Source organism: Cebidichthys violaceus, unplaced genomic scaffold, assembly GCF_023349555.1.
Source record: "Cebidichthys violaceus isolate CVI_PGR_0920_01 unplaced genomic scaffold, fCebVio1.0.p SCAF_28, whole genome shotgun sequence".
NCBI lineage: Eukaryota > Metazoa > Chordata > Actinopteri > Perciformes > Stichaeidae > Cebidichthys > Cebidichthys violaceus.
The window spans coordinates 4820199-4839628 of NW_027176461.1; the positions used below are offsets into that span (position 1 = coordinate 4820199).

Below are 19430 nucleotides of genomic sequence, written 5' to 3' on the forward strand. Positions count from 1 at the left end.
GTGGAATGGCTGTAGATGGCACACTCCCCAGAACACCGTGGACACTTACTCTGCGCAGTCAACTGTTTTGAATCAGCGGTAAATACCGCATGGTACAATTACAGACCTTTTTTTTTTTTGTTTTTTTTGTTTTTAAAGTTATGCCAAATAGGAAAAACCCTCAAAGTACATGCCGCAGAATTGCAAAAGTCAAATCTTCGCATGCAAATGTCTGGACAGGCACTATACATGTAAACAAATAGGAAAGGTTTGCATTTCTGTAAAGGGAAGAAGAAAAAAAAAAAAGCACTGAAATCCATATGTTTTATAGAGTTTTAAAGTCGTACACGTCTCCAATCGGGTCATGCAGCGAGAGACAGACTGGTCTCATGTGCAGTACGAGCTGAGGGAACCTCGTGCAGAAGTGTATAACCTATAGCTTAAGGCAAATCTGTACAATAAAGCTACTGGAAAAAAAATGTTTAAAAATGTCCACCTGGTTCTGCTCAGCAAAAACATCTGTAAGAATGTAAGGAATTCCACAGATAGGGCAGCTTTTTGCATCAAAAAAAAAGAAAAAAGATTTGAATCAATGCCTAGTGTACACAAAGAATGACTGTCTGCGGTGTGGCTCTTGAAACGCGCCCCGCATATTGATGGGATCTGTTATCTTTGAAGTAGGCCAGTCGTGTAAAAGGAACGTGAATGACACCTCAAAAAGTCCCCCCAGCGCACACCGAGGGGTGAAGTGAAGGAGTCTCGTGTCCCAAACCTGCTGCCTCGGTGGGGGATCGTCACTGATGATCTCACCCAAAGGGCAAAGAATGTTCATCCTTTACATGAGCAATGATGGTCTTCAAGGAGGCTCTCTGTTTGATCTTCACACCATGTTATCTCCAAGCACACGTGAGGAAGTGCCACTGACACGACTCAAAATGAATGGTGATGTTGTTTTTTTTTGTGTCTGCTGGTTGTGTAAGTTCTGCTTGCTGCCTAGTTTGCCATTTAACGGTTTGCTAACACGCTCGCGTTACAAGGTGATAATAAGCAAATGCTGGGTTTACGGCTTGTTGTTCTGCCCCCTAATTTTTCTAAAGCTGAAGCAAAGGCTTTCTATATCCGCTTGTTCCAGCTTTATATTAAAGCTACCTCATGTTTACGTTGAGTGAAATATTCAAACCGTAGACTCGGAATGTTTTATGGCTGCAGACGTCCAAGGAAAATATTCCACTTGTCGACTTCCAGATACTTTAATACACACACTTCCCATATATTGTATTTTTGGAAACTTTGGGATCTCCGCTCCACTAGAGTTTCAAATAAATTTCTGAGGGTTTAAATAGTTTATAAGCACGGCATGACTTTGTACCGGCTGACACACCCTCGTTTTCAGATGTGAAGAAATATGTCTTGTTTTTCTACATTGTCGCATTTAGAAAATCTAAAATTAATATAGGAGTAAATAGTTTGCCCAAGCCCAGCAGTCCTGTAAAGATCTAAATAACAAGTGCTGTAGGTGTTTAAAGTTACAACACAGCAGGGCTCCCCGTGGGCTCATATCTGACTCCATGAAGTTATTTTGATAGAACTTGACACACCTATGATGCCATGGGAAAGATGCAAAGCGGCCCACTGTAAGGACTGTGGAGCACTGTAATAAGCGGCTGTTTAGCGTCTGAAGAGGTGGCGGCGTGGAGAGGTTTGGCCTCACCTGGCTTCCGTTGCTGAAGGCTGTGACTTTAATATCCTTCAGGGTCGAAATGGCGTGAGCACACTTCCTAAAATCGGTGTGGAATTTTAAGAGAAGGCCAAGAAAAACAGGGTGGAAGTGCAAACTAAACTGTAAATGTATGTGTGTGTGTGGGAGGATGAAATAGTGCCATTCCCTTTTTTTAGTTTGTTCTAAAACAACCCAATGCACAATGTCACCGTGAGCTGTTTTCTTTATAAAGCTACTGTTTCCTACTGAGGAATTGTGGGAGAGACGGGCTGCGATGGTGCTCTGTGAGAAGGGTTTGCATGGGATCCTGTCCCTCCAAAGAACCCATTCCCATGCAGTAGGAGTGTTGAAAGTATTCACAATTCTCCGGTGGTCCTCCAGGAAAACAAAAAATACATACAAGACATTGCCATATTTAGTGAAGTCTTGTGTTCTGCAATAGAACCGGATGTCTTCCGAAGAACTGATGATTCCAGATGAAAGAATCTCAGTGGCCAAACTTTACTGTACGAAGCTGAAGAAGCTGACTTGCAACTGAATATTTCCGTTTTTGCATCAGAATATTTAGCTGTGAATATTGCGACACCCGCTTCCTGTGACTGAACCTTCATGACTCCTCCTGACTGCAGTTTTATTGAGAGAGGAGCTGCTTTTAGTTTTCACCGGAGTGAAGCGTTTTGCCACTTCACAGCCGGGTATCTGTTCTTCTATTGGCCAGGTGGTCAGAAACGCGACTCCAAACGAACGCTAATGCTGTCCCATGCCTGCGTGAATATAGCTATAACGTTTTCCTCAAATGAAGTCGTGCACCAAAGACTTTGTCGAACCATTTAGATACGCTTTCCAGAAAGTCGTTATCCACTTGTGTGGTCATCGGGATGAGGAGCCTCCAGCTATTTAACAAACCAAACACTCGCTCGCGCCGCTTTCAGAAAGACCTTTAAACATTCCTGCGTACAGTTTTCCCTCTTACAGCCGAGTGGCGTGTGGTCTGTCAGCTCGTTAGTCAAAGGTGTGCATTGAGCAGGAGAAATGTCACAGAACGGCAGAGAGCCTTTACCGGGCCGTCACTCACCGGGCCCGAAGCCCTTGTGTGCTTTTGTACGACTGGCACGCGAGGAGCACCACGGGTGACTTGGTGTCGGCCCGTAGACGAGCTCTCGGAGCGTCCGTCCAACATAATCAGACTCTGACATCACTTGCCGGAATCAAGCGGACTCACTGCAACCAATTAATCATTTTCTTCCATGCATGGCGTCCCGAGAGGAGGAGCTACAGCTTAATGCCGCCACGAAACCCTTTTGGCTCTTCACAGTGTGCCGGTGTTCAGCAAAAACAGATTTCCCTGAAACTGGAATCCAATGTATTTTTTTTTTGCGTATGCGGCTGAACGTCTAAACATCAAGCATAATTGATTAATGGTGCGTAAATGCAAAACATTGGAAAGCATTTACGCACGGGAGTATTTTTTCTTTAAGATTTTACCGCAGACGGAGCAGGTTCTTATAATCCTGTTTCACAGAACATCATTTTCGCCACGCCAGCTCCAAAGCCACTGGTAATATCCATATTTCCTTCTTTTATCCCTCCGAGGCCAAGCGTGGATTACGATCGATGATTTACAACGGCCACCAGGTCCAGGTCATTGGAGTGTTCTGGCATCTGCCAAAGACAAAACAGCTGAAAGACTTTAAAAAAAAAAAAAAAGTTGTTTAGTCTGGCAACAAACAGCCTTTAGTTCCTTTCATACAATGATATCTTACGATTCCCAAATTTACTTGGAAGAGCATTCAGCCACCCTGTTAGATATGAGTTATTACAATATGTTTTGCACAAAGTTCAATATAGAGCCGACCAGACCGGATTGATGGATTATTGTCAGTGCTTAAACAGTTGTTCTAAAAATAAAAGATGACCAGTGATCAAAGATGACCTTGCTGGGGACCCTCTGATAGTCTTATCAGTGACTCGTGTTGTTCTGTCTGGCTATAGCAGGCCTCTTACTCACACTTCCCACTTTAACTCTCAAGCCGTTGTCATTTTTATTCCCCCGAAAACATGACTAACACAAGCTTGCTTCCCCTCGGCCCCCCGGGGCATGTTTTTGTGGCAGATAAGAATGATGCGTTGAAGCAAGGCCCACTTGCCAAATAAAAGTTGTTAATACACGCTAGTCCTTCATACACACCTTTCTTTTGTGCTAAACGCACATGCTTTTCTGCTGTTTTAAAAAAAAAAAGAAAAAAAAAAAAAAAAAAAACTGCAGCTGCAGGGGACATTACCATGGAGCCGATCCCAATTAATGGTGGCACGGACCTCAAATGTCTGACGAATTAGTCATTGCGAATGATGGTAAATGTCAGGAGAGAGTCTTAACCTGTCTGTTCGATAACGCCGACGTGCTGCTTCATATCACCCTATAAACTGCCCATCCTCAGATGTTGCTCCACTTCAGCATGGTCTTGCCATGCTGTCATAAACACACAACTGATGAAGCTTTTAAAGATGGAAAAAAACACTTTGGCACGATTTGCTCGGAGTAAATAAAAAAAAAATTTTAAAAAAGGTTTTTAATTGACCACAAAATAGATTCTAAATGATAAATCTCTGCTATCATTACATTCATTACATACTGAGTGTAATGCTCTCATTTTCTATTATTTTATTGAAATATTTTTTTTAAAAAATGGGATTTTTTTTTCTTTACACTTATGCACATCACAATTGTAATATGCTTGATTATAATCCAACAAAAAAAAAAGCAAACAAGTGTTTATCACTGGAATGCAAAGACAAATCCCCTTAACTACAGACCCATATGTTGGGGATTGTCCCACTAATACCTTACAGTTGTCTTTCAAGGAGCTGGTTAAGCCTGAAGCGACGTGCGAACGGCAGTGTTAAATACAAGTGCAGTAATTACTTTTAAATCTTTTCACCTGCCTGCTCAGATTCATGCCAGCCCATTAGTCATCACTTCACCAATGTGTGTGTGTGTGTGTGTGTGTGTGTGTGTGTGTGTGTGTATGTATATAAGGTGAAGCTCTCACTGTTGTTTGTGTGGTCGTCCACGTTGCCATGGAGTTCTTCCCTTTCGTTGATGCCCTGACTGTCTGCGTCATTCCTTTTTGGATTTGTTTTGACTGTATACCTGTTGCCAGTTTCAAGTCCACTTGACCTCTCGTTCCATCGGTCGGCATTATAGAAACGGTTTCTCGAGCACATTATCTCTCGGATGTGTCCCGAGGTGCCCCGCTTTTGTTTGAGCTCTCGAGTCGCTCGAATGCGTTTGTAAAAAGACTCGGCCCGAGCATGTTCAAGATCGCCGGAAGATCTGCCGCTCGGGGGAATAGTCTGACATCTTGGGAAATGTGTTTATTCGCTTTCATGTCGAGAGTTGGATGAGGAACATATATGCCCGTTTTATTAATGAGAGCGGCGTCAGTCTTCTCATCTAACTCTGGGCAAGAAAGTGAATGTGTGTGTGTGTTTCCCAACATGTCAAACTATTTTGCTGAACACATTCTAAAGTTACAGGGTTTTTTGTTTTTTTTCCTGCTAGTATTGCTGTTTTATTTATTTGCGCAGCCATGGTTGCTACTCCTGCTGACTATATTATAAACTTCCTACAGTGGCAGGTTTCAAGTGGCTCTTCAGTACACCTAAATCTCTCAACTAGACTTCATACTAGGTGGTTTGAATATGAAATATAAAAGCTTCAGTGGGCTTTGACAGACAGCAATGTATATATAATGTACAGTATTACATTAATATTAAACATAGTCTGACACACAGCTGACCCAGTGAGGTCCAGAAATCTAACCCACATGAGGTCATTACTTCCTGTCAGTATTGGGTGGGGTTTTTTTTTATCTTCAGCCCATGCAGAAAGTAGCAGAGAAATTCTACGATTAAACACAAACGGACTCTCCCACTCCCTGACGTGTAAGTGTAAGCGCCCCCAGTTGGAAACTAGCGCTAAGGGATACACTCAGAGTAAACACTTGCTATCTGTCTCTGCTGTAGTTTTGGCTCACTTCACTGGGTATTCATCAGAGCTTGGCAAGTCTCTGCACCTCCAACACAGTCTTGTCAGTTTCACCTCCCACGCCGTGAGCTCACGGTCACGCCCACAGGGAAGTGACCAGTCACACCTGCCTATGATATCCCCAAGGACCTTTCCCATGAAACCAAAGACTCTCATACCACCTTCATCCCATTTCACAGCCATGAAGCCATTTTACATTTGAATGACAGTTTGACCGGCGACGCATTATTACCCCCATATCACTTCCTGTAGGTTTAGGTTTCACCAAGGTGAGTACTACATAGTACTACATGCTGTCAGTCCTGTGTGCCACAGAGATCATAACAAGTCTGAGGTCCTGTGGTGTGTATGCACCGGCTGAAGAACAGGTATCCAGATGTTGTGTGTCACCACAGTCACTGGTCCATATAGCTAATAGATTCGAAACAGTCCCTCTAATATTATTTCACAGAATGAATGCACCTCTGTGCTTTCCTGTCACTCTCTTTCATCTGTGTCCACAAGTCTGCATGCTGGCTTGATCCTAAGAGTAAGAAATAAAAAGCCAAATGCATCTTGGGTAACGGGTGAAGTGAGACCAGTCTGTCATGAGGATTGATCTGGGAAAGAAGAGGGAGAGAAAGAGGTCACAGGTTAAATGCGCAGCAATAAACAATGTCATGATTTGGAAGGAATCTGTGCAAATATTTGAGTTCATAACAATTACAAAGATGCTAATTGATACAGTCTTAGTGATCAAAAGGTACGGACAGTGGTGAAAAGTGACTTTGTACATTTACTCAAGCACTATTTCCATTATCTACCACTTTATGCTTCTACTACACTACATTTCAGGGACAAAAAAAACCACGATGAGCTTATAAAATACAACACACAGTTAATATAAAACAAGTGGTCCCAAATATGTTAAGCTTGTGGCCTTTTCCAAAAATCAGTGCGTTGTTGAGGCTCATTGTCAGGTCCTACATTTTCCCTTCAAACTTCTCAGATGTTATCATTTAATTAAATGTTCAAGGCCTAAAGAACTAGAATCATATAATACAATAACAATATAATTGTGCAGCAGCATTTTTTCCCCTCTCTCCTTTTTAACAACCCTTCAGATTTTTTTTGATTTTTTTTTCAGATCCTTTAGAGAGGGCCCAACCCCTACGTTTAAAAAAAAAAAAAAGAGCTAATTATTTAATTATTGTTTGTGTATTATCTTTGGCCTTTCTTAATTGAACATTAGCGTGTAAAGGTTTAACTCATGAAACATGCAATTAAGTAATTTACCCGGTATAAACACAATATTTAACTAATTAACTTTTCCACTCATTTGGATCGTCTCACTCTTATTGAAGTCTACTTTGGTGCTGTGCTTGGTGTGAACGTGCATGTGTCATTCATTCCTTGAACTATTTTTACACTTTATAGACATAAAGGGAACCTCTAAACCCAGTACACATTCATTACTCAATGAGTCCCCTGGTGGCCAGACTAGGAATAGCTAAATGAGAAGCACACCATGAACCAGTAGCTAAATAGCCTTCTGTACGTCGTAAATGAGAGCTGGAATCAATACATGACCGAAGGTTATGGAATATAATTTAATGTTTTATATGACTTTTAAACCCCTTCATAAGTAATCTACCCAATTAATTCGGCCTAGTTATTTTGGATCATTAAAATAAATCTTTATTTATTTTCTGTTGAAAAATGACAGCTTCATGAAATGAAAGACTATTTGACGAATCATTAAACTTTAATTTGACCGGAAAGGACCAAATATTGGCGCCAGTACGTGTATGAAATATTTGTCCGGTGATGGAAATTTAGCTCAGGAATGCATTTTTCCTCCTCTGTGTGTGCGTCGCGGATGTTTCTGTGACTGGCTGTGAGGTAAGAAAACAAGTCCGTCCCTCTTTCCTGCAGCCATCCCATTGGTGCAGGCACTACCTCAGGAATGTCCTCAAACTGTTTAAATAGCACTTGTATCGGTAGGATAAGTCAGTAGAATAAGTCTAAGCACCGGAATACATCCCGGACAGGAGCTCAGAGAGACTTTTTACCCAAAACGAATGAGCTTCGACAAGTTCTAAAGGAAGAGAAACGGGATACAAAATCGGACAAGTGAGGACTTTTTTTTTCTGATCTATTTCCAGAGGGGATTTTCTTTTTAAAGGTTTGTAGACTATTTCATCTATTAACATATATTTTTTTATTAATTGCTAAATGTTGCCTAGATGTCCCGTAACGGTGTGTGTGTGTGTTGTTCTTGGTTGCATCAGGGACCACTTGAGGTTTCGACATGATGCTGTGTGGCATCTTTTTGCTGTTGATGCTTTGGAGCTGTGAAGGAGCAAGATTGGCAGGTGAGAATGGAAAAACGTTATTTTTCTACCTTTCTTTAGAAGTAGTTCCATATTTAGTATTCATTCCTGCAGGGACTTTAACTGTGATACTCACACACTATAGCATTTTTGTAATATGGATTCTATTATAATAAAGTTTCTTATAATTTATTTCTGTTGTTAATACTAAATATATTAAATATTATTTACTGTCATTATGAGAGAAAAAAACCTGAACTTTTCTTTTCTTTGACCGCAGAGAGTCGGGATGACAACAGTGTGTATGACCTATTTGATCTGGCCCGGGTGAACAAGAGGAACAACGGAGTGAGTTTGGTCAAAGGTGCAGATCCCTACAGCCCCGCATACAAGGTCCTCAACGCAGACCTGATCCCCGCGCTCCCCGACAACTACCTCAGGGACCTCCTCGACTCCATCCAGGCTGAGAGGGGCTTCCTCCTCCTGGTCAACCTGAAGCAGTTCAAGAAAACCAGGGGCAGCGTTTTGACCATCGAGAAGAATGACGGCTCCGGACCCGTTTTCGAGATCATCTCCAACGGGAAGGCGAACACTCTGGATGTGGTCTACTCCACCATGAACCAGCAGCAGGTCGTGTCCATCGAGGATGCCGATTTGGCCACCGGACACTGGAAGAACATCACGCTGTTCGTTCAGGACGACCGGGTGCAGCTTTTTGTCGGCTGTGAGGAGATCAACGTATCAGAGATGGATTTGCCAATCTCCAAAGTGCTGTCCCAGGAGGTGGCAGACGTTGCCCGGCTCAGGATTGGAAAGGGAGCTGTAAGGGACAAATTCATGGTGAGTTCTGGTGTTTTGGCTCACCCAATTACTAATGATGAAAAATGATATTTAGTCATGTAAGATAGAATCTGAATCTCACAGAAACGTGTCTCTTAACTGGAATTTATTGTCCCACAGGGAGTGCTTCAAAATGTGCGCTTTGTCTTTGGGACCACTCTTGATGCTATACTGAGAAATAAGGGATGCCAGAGTGGAGGTAAGTCTGAAAACTAGATCAACTGCCGTTAAACGCCACATTGTGCTCCAGTGGACAGAAATGAATGTGTCTACTCTCCTCCCTGCAGCTACCTTAACTGATGTCATGACCCTGGACAACCCAGTCAATGGCTCCAGCCCGGCCATCAGGACCGATTACACCGGCCACAAAGCCAAAGGTGAGCCCTCTCCTCCCCAAAGTCTCTGTTCCTCTCATCGATGTTTAAGCTTTAAGAGGCGAAGTAACTTATTGGACCCTTCTTTCTTGCATACAGCAGTGCAGTCTGTCTGCGGTTTCTCTTGTGAGGACATCGCCGGCATGTTTAAGGAGCTCAAGGGACTCGGCGTTGTCGTTAAACAGCTGTCGAATGAGCTCCGCAAAGTGGTAAGCTCCAAGGGCCACCAGGGTCTGCTCTTTGTCATCATTCACTCCCTCTTTTCCTCCCGTCTCCGTCTTTCCCTCCGCTTCCAGTTAACGCGTTCCCAGTGCGTAGCCACTTGTCGCTGTAATGGCAGTGCCTGGCCAAGTCCTTAATGAGACCCATGTGAATACACAAATATGTTTGGCTGTCGGTCGCATTTGCACTGCTTCGCTAGAGCCAAGCAATGTCTTAATCACGGTGTCGGTCAGTGATTCATTTGTATTGGAACTTTGGCAAAGTGAAAGTTTTCCGTGCGCTATCCTAAGCAACTCTCTCTCTCTCTCTCTCTCTCTCGCTCTCTCTCTCTCTCTCTCTCTCTTTTCCCTCCAGTCTGAGGACAACACACTGCTGAAAAAGCAAATGAACATCCACACTGGAATTTGCATCCACAACGGCATTGTGCACAACGACAAAGATGAATGGACCGTGGATAGCTGCACCGAGTGCACCTGCCAGGTGAGTGTCATGTCACACCTGCTGGAATGCAGCCTTTAAACAAGCCGGCTGAGGAAAGACGCCGCCGTGTTTCCTGTATCCCTGCTGTAATGAAGTGATAATAGTGTTTATGTTAGCGCCCCCCCCCGCCCTTTATAACCGCATCTCTTCTGTCTGAAAGCCATCAACACTTCTTCTCAACTAGCAACAAAGCCACACGGGGGCTTCTCTTTTTTTCCCACCAGCAACCTCGAGTGAAGGTTCCCCATGTATTGTGTAATTAGTTAGGTGTTAGTGGGAGAGTGTTAGTGAGGATTATGTTTTCTATCAACACAGCAGGAGTGTCATGTCACTGATAAAGATCCCCTCCGTTGTGAAATAGAGCAATTAGGCTTGGAACAGCACCAGCTCTGGAGCCAGTCAACCAGTCAGCTCACTCATTATTCTTGTACTAATTCAACTGTTCCTCTGCTCAGAACTCTGCTACCGTGTGTCGCAAAATCTCCTGCCCTCTGATCCCATGTGCTAACGCCACCGTGCCAGACGGAGAGTGCTGCCCTCGCTGTGGAACACGTAAGCTTCTTTTTAAATCTGCTCGTTACTTTCATCGGACTGTCTTCGTTTCCTTCTGGATATCTTTTCCCCGAGGTCATTTTTTGTCTCCCCCCCCCCCCCCCCCCCCGGTACAGTGAGAGACTACGCAGAGGATGGTTGGTCCCCCTGGTCTGACTGGACCCATTGTTCGGTGACTTGTGGTCGGGGCATCCAGCAGCGCGGACGCTCCTGCGACCGCATCAACAGCAACTGTGAGGGCACCTCTGTCCAGACCCGTGACTGCTACCCCCAGGAATGTGACAAACGCTGTAAGTCCCTCAGCATTTTTTTTTTAAACACAGCCATTGTGATGATAAACGTTCTCCGTTTGAGAGCATGATGAATTCATTTTGTATGCGTCGCTCACAGTCAAACAGGACGGCGGTTGGAGCCACTGGTCTCCCTGGTCTTCGTGCTCTGTGACCTGCGGCGAGGGCGTCATCACCCGGATACGCCTCTGCAACTCCCCCACACCGCAGATGGGTGGCAGGGACTGCCAGGGAGAAGGGCGTCAAACTGAAATCTGCCAAAAGTCGCCCTGTCCTAGTGAGTTGAAATTTCAGTAGCAAAGTATAAACAATATGTCAGAGTGTCTGAATTCAAGGGGACAAACTGACAAAATGTTGTTTTCTTGACACTTTTCAGTCAATGGAGGTTGGGGACCTTGGTCACCATGGGACACCTGCACTGTCACCTGTGGGGGAGGAGTCCAGACCCGCAAACGTCTCTGCTCCGACCCTGTCCCCAAATATGGAGGAAAGGACTGTGTTGGTGATGCTTCTGTGTCTCAAGTGTGCAACAAACAGGACTGCCCTATTGGTAAGCATTTCAGATTTAATACAAAAACATAGAAATAAGTAATTCACCAACAAATGACTAATTAAAGTGTCAATTATTTTTCTCTACAGACGGTTGTCTCTCCAGCCCATGCTTCCCCGGAGCAAAGTGCAACAGCTTCCCCGATGGCTCTTTCAGGTGTGGCAGGTGTCCACTTGGCTACTCTGGGAACGGCATCGCCTGCAAAGACATTGATGAATGTAAAGAGGTCCCCGATGCTTGCCACACGCATAACGGAGTCCATCGCTGTGAGAACACTGAGCCCGGTTACAACTGTATGCCCTGTCCTGCACGTTTCTCCGGTCCTCAGCCCTTTGGGAGAGGAGTGGAACAGGCGACTGCTAAAAAACAGGTTTGAGTTATTACTTGCTCACTGTGTGCGTGTGGCTAGTACACTACCTGCTTGCATTTTTTTTAAAAATTCCATGTCCTTTTCTTTAGGTTTGCAAACCCCGTAACCCATGCCAAGATGGCAGCCACGACTGCCATAGGAACGCAAACTGCATCTACTTGGGCGTCTTCTCCGAGTCCATGTTCCGCTGCGAGTGCAAGCCAGGGTATGCTGGGAATGGCCGAATTTGCGGAGAGGACAGCGACCTGGACGGATGGCCCAACACTGACCTGCGTTGTGTGGAGAATGCCACCTACCACTGCAAGAAGGTAGCCAGACCCCACATGGACATGCATGAATAAAAAAGGCCATTATTACCCATCTGCACTCTGTTATTGTGACGACTGCCTCCTTAACCGCTCCCTTGTTCTTCTACAGGATAACTGTCCCAACCTTCCCAACTCTGGCCAGGAGGATCATGACAAAGATGGCCTGGGTGATGAATGTGATCATGATGATGACAATGATGGGATCCCCGATGATAGGGTGAGTCATCGAAGCACTTCATTTTAGCCCCAAAGTGTGCTTTCCTCAGAGACCAGACATAGCAATCAGCAGCAGCCGTCCTTCCTTTGGGCAGTAGGAATGTAAAGTCTCTATGTTTTTTGTGCTTTCACCAGAGAGTGGAAAACATGTAGCATAGGATAAAGACAGAACTGAGAACAAAATGACTTGTTGCCCATAATTCTTAGTGTGGATTTGGAAAGTTGGGCAAGAAAAAAAATGCTGTGGTAAAAAATTACCAGCTCGCTTGCAGTGGAATATCACATTCCAGGAAAACGGAGAGAAAAAAACAAGCAGAGTTTTGTTCCTATAGCTATAGTTTATTTGAGTAATGATCCATTTTAGTAATATAGCTGTGCTTTTGATATTTCTCTTTAAAATTAGGATAACTGCCCAAGAGTGTACAACCCTGCCCAGTATGACGCAGACAGAGATGATGTTGGCGACCGCTGTGACAACTGTGTGTTCGAGGCCAACACCGACCAAACAGACACTGACAGCAATGGCGAGGGTGATGCCTGTGCTGTTGACATTGATGGTGATGGTAAGTGTTTTTTTGTTTTTTTTACCAAATTCCATCCAATTTATCTTTAAAGCCTTTCCTTAATCTTAAAAAAAAAAAAAGCATTTGCACAGTCCTGTAGGCTAAAATAAGTATGTTTTATACTCAACAGGCATTCTGAACGAGAATGACAACTGCCCATATGTTTACAACGTGGACCAGAGAGATACCGACAGGGACGGGGTGGGAGATCACTGTGACAACTGCCCTCTGGAGCACAACCCCGATCAGGTAGCGTACGATCTCATCCGACCATTACAAGCCATGCCGGGTAACATAGATCGATGTTTCATGCAACTACGTAGAAGTTCCTGCTTTAATGGCAGAGAGTAGCTTGACGGCTTTGAGGGGAAAATAGTGCAATGCTCTCTATTCATCCATTTTAAAGAGGTGCAAGGGCACTGGACACTTGACTGAAAGGACATTGCTTGCATACCTGAAAACAAGGGGCTACATTTAAATCAGTAGCACCTCTCACATTGAGGAACAGTGAAGGGAGTTATTTGAAGTGAGGACAAGAGTCTCATAGTGTGAGTTGGGGGAATCTCATCGTAAAGGAATTCTGTTCTCCCGCAGTTCGACTCTGACTCAGATCGCATAGGAGACAAGTGCGACAACAACCAGGACATCGACGAGGACGGTCATCAGAACAACTTGGACAACTGCCCGTACATTCCCAACGCCAACCAGGCAGACCACGACAAGGACGGCAAGGGCGACGCCTGCGATCATGACGATGACAACGACGGCATTCCTGATGACAAGGACAACTGCAGGCTGGCGTTTAACCCTGATCAGCTGGACTCTGATGGTGAGTCAGTCTTTCAACGTTGTGTCATATGTGGTCTTTTGAAACCATCTACCTGATAAATAGTGCCTAAGTTGGCCTTAATTGGGTTTAGTTTTGTTGCTCCTTTTTCCATCTTTGTGATTTCCATATTCCATGTTGTCCTCTCAGGCGATGGCCGTGGCGATGTGTGCAAAGACGATTTTGACCAAGACAGTATTCTGGACATCTATGACGTGTGCCCGGAGAACTTTGCCATCAGTGAAACAGACTTCCGCAGATTCCAAATGGTTCCTCTGGACCCCAAGGGCACCTCACAGATTGACCCCAACTGGGTGGTCCGGCATCAGGGCAAGGAGTTGGTGCAGACTGTCAACTGCGATCCTGGCATTGCTGTTGGTACGTAATATACAGACAGACATCTCGCTGCGTGGACATAGAGTGGCAGCGAACCGCTTCTAAACCGTCTCTTTTCTTAATTCAGGTTTCGATGAGTTCAGCGCAGTGGATTTCAGCGGAACGTTCTTCGTCAACACGGACAGAGACGACGACTACGCCGGTTTCGTATTTGGCTACCAGTCCAGCTCACGCTTCTACACAGTGATGTGGAAGCAGATCACGCAGACCTACTGGTCGCACACACCCACAAGAGCTCAAGGCTACTCGGGCCTGTCAATCAAAGTGGTCAACTCCACCACTGGGCCCGGTGAGCATCTGAGGAACGCCCTGTGGCACACCGGAGACACCGCAGGACAGGTGAGAGTAGAGTCATTGACTCGGGGTTGGAGACGTCATTCAACACGTTGTTTGACACTTTTCTCATTCTAACCATTGCGATTCTTCCCTTTCAGGTTCGCACTCTGTGGCACGACCCCAAGAACATCGGCTGGAAGGACTTCACTGCCTACAGATGGCATCTGATCCACAGACCCAAGACTGGACTTATTAGGTGAGTTCAAAACCTTTTAGAAGCACGCCCTTTCATTCAATTACCGACATCTGCATATTTTTATATCATAGCGGCAATGAGCTCATGCGATCACGTCTTCTTTTTTTTAGAGTGGTCATGTACGAAGGCAAGAGAATCATGGCTGATTCTGGAAACATCTACGACAAGACGTACGCTGGTGGGCGGCTAGGCTTGTACGTCTTCTCTCAGGAGATGGTTTACTTCTCAGACCTCAAATACGAATGCAAAGGTAAGCACGAAACGATTATTTGATATTCCAAAAAAAGAATGGTTCCATCGCCTTAGACTTTATTTGTAAGGTGTTTTCTCGCTATAATTTCTTTCAGATACATAATTGGACCACGGAGCCTTCTAGCAGAATGTTCGTCAGTATGAATATATAATACAAGACCTGGATAGATATCTCTTTTAACTTTTTTTTTTCTTTTGAGAACTGCACATTGGAGGAATGACGAGCAAGTGAGTTAATGTGAGGTAAACTGACCTCAGGACATTAAAGCCAAATGAAAGTTCAATGATGATTCTGCACCAAAACTCAAATTGCGAGCGCAGCTCTGCTCAGAAGAAATTGGCCCTCTCACTTTGTTGCTCTGATCTGCATTGAAGGGGGAGCCCACATTTTATTGCTTTGCACACCTGAACTGTTGGCGGTATTCTTCTGTGGACGAGGGACCAAAGGGAAGAGTGTTCCATTGTTTTTAAATATTATATTTTTTGAGCATTAATAGACATCTGCTGTGGACTGGTCAGTATGAAGAAAGCAGTAGGAGAACTTTCGTAGGCTGGGGTGAATATACCCCTTGAAGGAACTGTTGAGGGACCATGGACAGTATGGACTGACTGTTACTATCAAAGAGAGTGAATGTTGTTTGTGTGTTTGTGCATGTGTGCCACCCGACAAGCATAGTTATGAAGACAACCGCATCATTATTTTTCCATTTTGATTTCTTTTAACGACCCCCATCCCCACACAGACCGGCAGACACCAGGTCTCGTATTTAGCCAAGGCTTAGAGCTGGCCCGAAACATTCAAAGGTCTTCTCAGGAAAGAGCACTAGAAGAAATGAGGAGAGCACAAAATTTAGGACAGCACAGGGCCCCCGAAGCAGGTGCACTTAACACTGCTATGGAACAGTAATCATTAGCAAATATTATGATCATACCTCTAATCTTTACTGAACGTGTCAAGGGACGTAAACAGCGAGGGCCAGTCTAGCTCTATTTCCCGTCTCGAGTAAACCATTGTAAGTATGGCTGTTTGTATGTACTTATTCATCATAGGGGCTTTAATTCTCACTCATCTCTGCATCTTGAAATATTGGCCCCCGACCCGTTCCAATTTACTGAAATCACTATGCGCTAATGGTAAAATAAAGCATTACATTTGACCAAAAACAGTAAAAGTAAAAGATCACTTACAGTATCTCTAGATATCCATACAGTGTGCATGACTGGTGTGCCTGAGCTTTTGTGTATAGGCCTACATTTCTGACAAGGGAAAAATCAAAGGAAACCCTTTATGTACAAATATTACCTCATTAATTCTTTTTTGTTTTGAGGCCAGCAATGCACAAGAATCACATGTCTTAGCATCAGAGTATAAATTGGTTGGCTTCTTCTTCTTCTTTTTTTTTTTTTAAGCAAGACTTTAGTATAATTTTTATGCTGTATATAAGATATTTTTGTAGAAGCCCAAACAGGAACGTAAAAGGATTAAAGAAATGTTATCTGGACTATGTTGTGCTATATGTATTTCCTGTGCATTTGTTTTGATAAATTATTATGTTTGTTTTATGTTGAGGTTATTTCATTTGTGTAGATATATGCTATTTAAATAATTTATCTAGAAGCGTAGCCTCATATGGAAGCGTTTCTGTCTGTATAAACTTATTTGCACACTGACATGAGGATGTCTTTGTTATTTTGTTTTTTGTATGTCTTTTTTTAATTATTAGTGAAGCTTTTCTATAAACTTTGTACTATAGTTTCTACCCAAAGTGCTGTTTATACTCCTACCTGGTATTTTGTAATGTCAAGTGAACAATAAACACTTTGAAAAAGTATCTTGGTCGGTTGGTGTCTTTCTCAATGATTTTTTTTGGACGTCACATATCTACTCTGATTGAGGCCCTAGAAAAGCAAAAGGAGCCGAGGCGTGCTGGAATCCATTAGTTGAGTCTGGTGAAGTCTTGGAAAATGGGAGTATCCTTGGGAGTCAACAGCAGGAATACTCAACATGAAGTATAACCCACTTACACAGCTCGTCCATACACGCTCACACGTTACAAAGGCATCACCTTACCGCTTCAAACTACAAAAACTCCACGTGACATTTAGACATATTTTTCACTCTAGAGTGATAAATTCACTGTCTTTGGGGACGTAAACTTATTGCTGTGGTCCACTCTTGCCAGTAAGACTGTGCATTGAAATTCCACAGTTTGTCATAAAAAACGTCTCAATAAAACTTATTTCAAGGTAGATGAGGTATCCGTGGACTTGGTCTGCCGCTCGTTGTCTACAGTACGCTTAAAGACCCCGCACCAGTTTATCACCGGCGAGCACAATTCCGACTGCTAATTTAAATGTTTCACAGGGCCTGAAAGAGCTGCAATCTAAGGCAACAGTGAGGGTCGTGCCAGAAAAAAACCCAGACAGTCTCAGTACGCCGCAGGTCTCTTTACATTAGAAGTGACCTCATTCTCACCACATGGAGCTCACTGTTGTTTCCATTACCCCAAATGAGCGACATATCCTCCCTCCTGAAGATATATTGTGTCAACATCACAAATGGCGTTCGTAAAAACGTATACATACGCTGCATGGGAATCTTATGAACTGACTACGAACGACATGTGGCTAGTCTAGTGTTGGACCTGGTCTGATCTCCGGGCAGATAACGCTGCAGGTTTCACTGATAGCAGGGCTCTCGTTTGACCTTGGAGGCTCACCTGGCCGGCGTGCTTTCAGCCCAGAGGAATGTGAGATAATTCCCTTCAGAAGGGGGTCAGAATGTGTGGGCGAGGTGAAGAGTGAGGCGAACAGGCCCGCAAGTGTCCAGTGCCGGGAGAGAGGAAAGGCAGGACCTCTGGGCCGAGATCAGCCAGGTGCAGACTTGCTACTCGCACAGCGCGAGAAGGAGCAAATATAGGAACCGTGTCAACAGCTCCTAAATCTCCTAAACAAACCAAAAGTCATCATTCTCACAGCTGGCCATCTTTTGTTAGTTGCTTTTTAATGAAAATGAAGCTGGAAAGAGGTGACACAGGGTCCAGTTTCAGAAGATCCTATACTAATCTGACCCACACATGAAGCAGATCACCTATAGAGGCAGGAATGACAGGAATGCTGAGGTGGATCTGACTTTCACTCTTGTGGAACACACTTCATCCCTGTGTCCTCATTAACATTACTAACAGAGACATGCTATATTTTATAGGAGAGGACTTAGAGTAAACACAATATAGTGTTCAGAATTCAGAAACCTCGAAGCAGCTGCTATCAGCTGAGTGTTTATGTGAGCAGTAGAACATTCTGCGGCCACCGTACCCGGTTATTAGATCTAATAGCTGTAATTTTCTGTTCTCATCTATGATACTTAGGTTAATACAAAGGGTGGCCCCCGCTGCTCTGTTTCCTCATGCAGGGCCATAAACACAAATAAAAACAATGGGATGTAATCCTGCTGCATATTGAAAACAAGGAGACCAATTAGGATACAAAATAGCAGCTCTCAGGGTGGAAGTAACAAATTGCATGTACTCTCGTTACTGTAACGAAGTAGTTTTTGTGTACTTGTACTTTATTGAGTATTATTAATAATCGGTCATTTTACTTTTACAAAGTATTGTACCTCTCTACATTTCAAGTCAAATTAGTTACAGAGGAAAAACAAAAGTCTCATGAAAAAGTCCCGATAAACTGTGTGAGAATGGAACAGAAGAAGGAGACGATCAGCAGCTGTAGCTGCAGGTGTTTCTGCGGCCGCAGGAAGGCAAAGCTCCACGTGCAGAGAGGTGACACTCCGGAAATGATTCGTTCGAAATGTTTGGGTTCACGGGCCGCCGCGTTCACGGGCCGGGAGCTAGCAAGCACTATGGGATACGGTTATACTGGGGCAGAGGGAACGAGTGGACTGCTTATACTACGCGTTGAGAATGAACGAGAGGAGAAGTTGAACCTGGAGCAGACTGTGGAGGACTGCGCGGTGCCGTTCGGACAGGTGAGTACCACAACACACAGCTGATTTCTCCGACGTCAACAATCACTTCGCTGCCTTTCAACGTAGTTTTTACACAAGTACTTTTACTTGAACTTGAGTAAAATGTATTTAAAGTAACAGTACTTTTACTTGACGACAATATTCTAATAGTCTTTCCACCGCTTGCCAAATAAGTTAGAAATACTATATTATACTACTATACAATGTCAATTGCAGAGGTCTTCAACAGGGGGTCCGCGACCCCTAGGGGGTCAGCGGAGGTACTGCAGAGGGTCCGCGAAATTTTGGGTTGATTAGACAATTACATTTTTTCCTTTTTTTCTCCCAAACATGAATCTGTCCATTATTTTAATAATTCAGCATTGTATGTTTATGCATGGCAGTGGCACTAATAAGCCATCACTCATTTAGGATTCCACATTTATTTTAAATAAAAACATCATTTTGAATAGCTTGTATGCATGATTATCATACAAGGTGTGTTTATAAATGGCAGTGGCACGGCCACCCTACTCACTGTACCTTTAAAATAAAAACATGCATATATGAACCTGTGTATTATTTGAATAGCTTAGTATTGAATGCACAATCACAAGGTATGTTTATACA

The 19430-nt window shown here is 43.8% G+C and overlaps 1 protein-coding gene across 1 annotated transcript; it reads left to right on the forward strand.

Moving 5' to 3' along the window:
- The first annotated feature begins 6962 nt into the window (after positions 1 to 6962).
- On the forward strand, positions 6963 to 16662 carry LOC137880414 (thrombospondin-1-like). The gene is made up of 22 exons (XM_068721780.1): positions 6963 to 7911; positions 8018 to 8101; positions 8340 to 8899; positions 9020 to 9098; positions 9187 to 9276; positions 9373 to 9482; positions 9850 to 9975; positions 10431 to 10527; positions 10644 to 10817; positions 10918 to 11094; positions 11194 to 11367; positions 11457 to 11737; positions 11827 to 12045; positions 12155 to 12262; positions 12665 to 12824; positions 12955 to 13073; positions 13419 to 13653; positions 13801 to 14028; positions 14114 to 14385; positions 14481 to 14578; positions 14689 to 14828; positions 14926 to 16662. The coding sequence occupies exons 2-22, from the start codon at positions 8038 to 8040 to the stop codon at positions 14931 to 14933; spliced, it is 3519 nt and encodes a 1172-aa protein (XP_068577881.1). The 5' UTR covers positions 6963 to 7911; positions 8018 to 8037; the 3' UTR covers positions 14934 to 16662.
- Positions 16663 to 19430: the final 2768 nt, after the last annotated feature.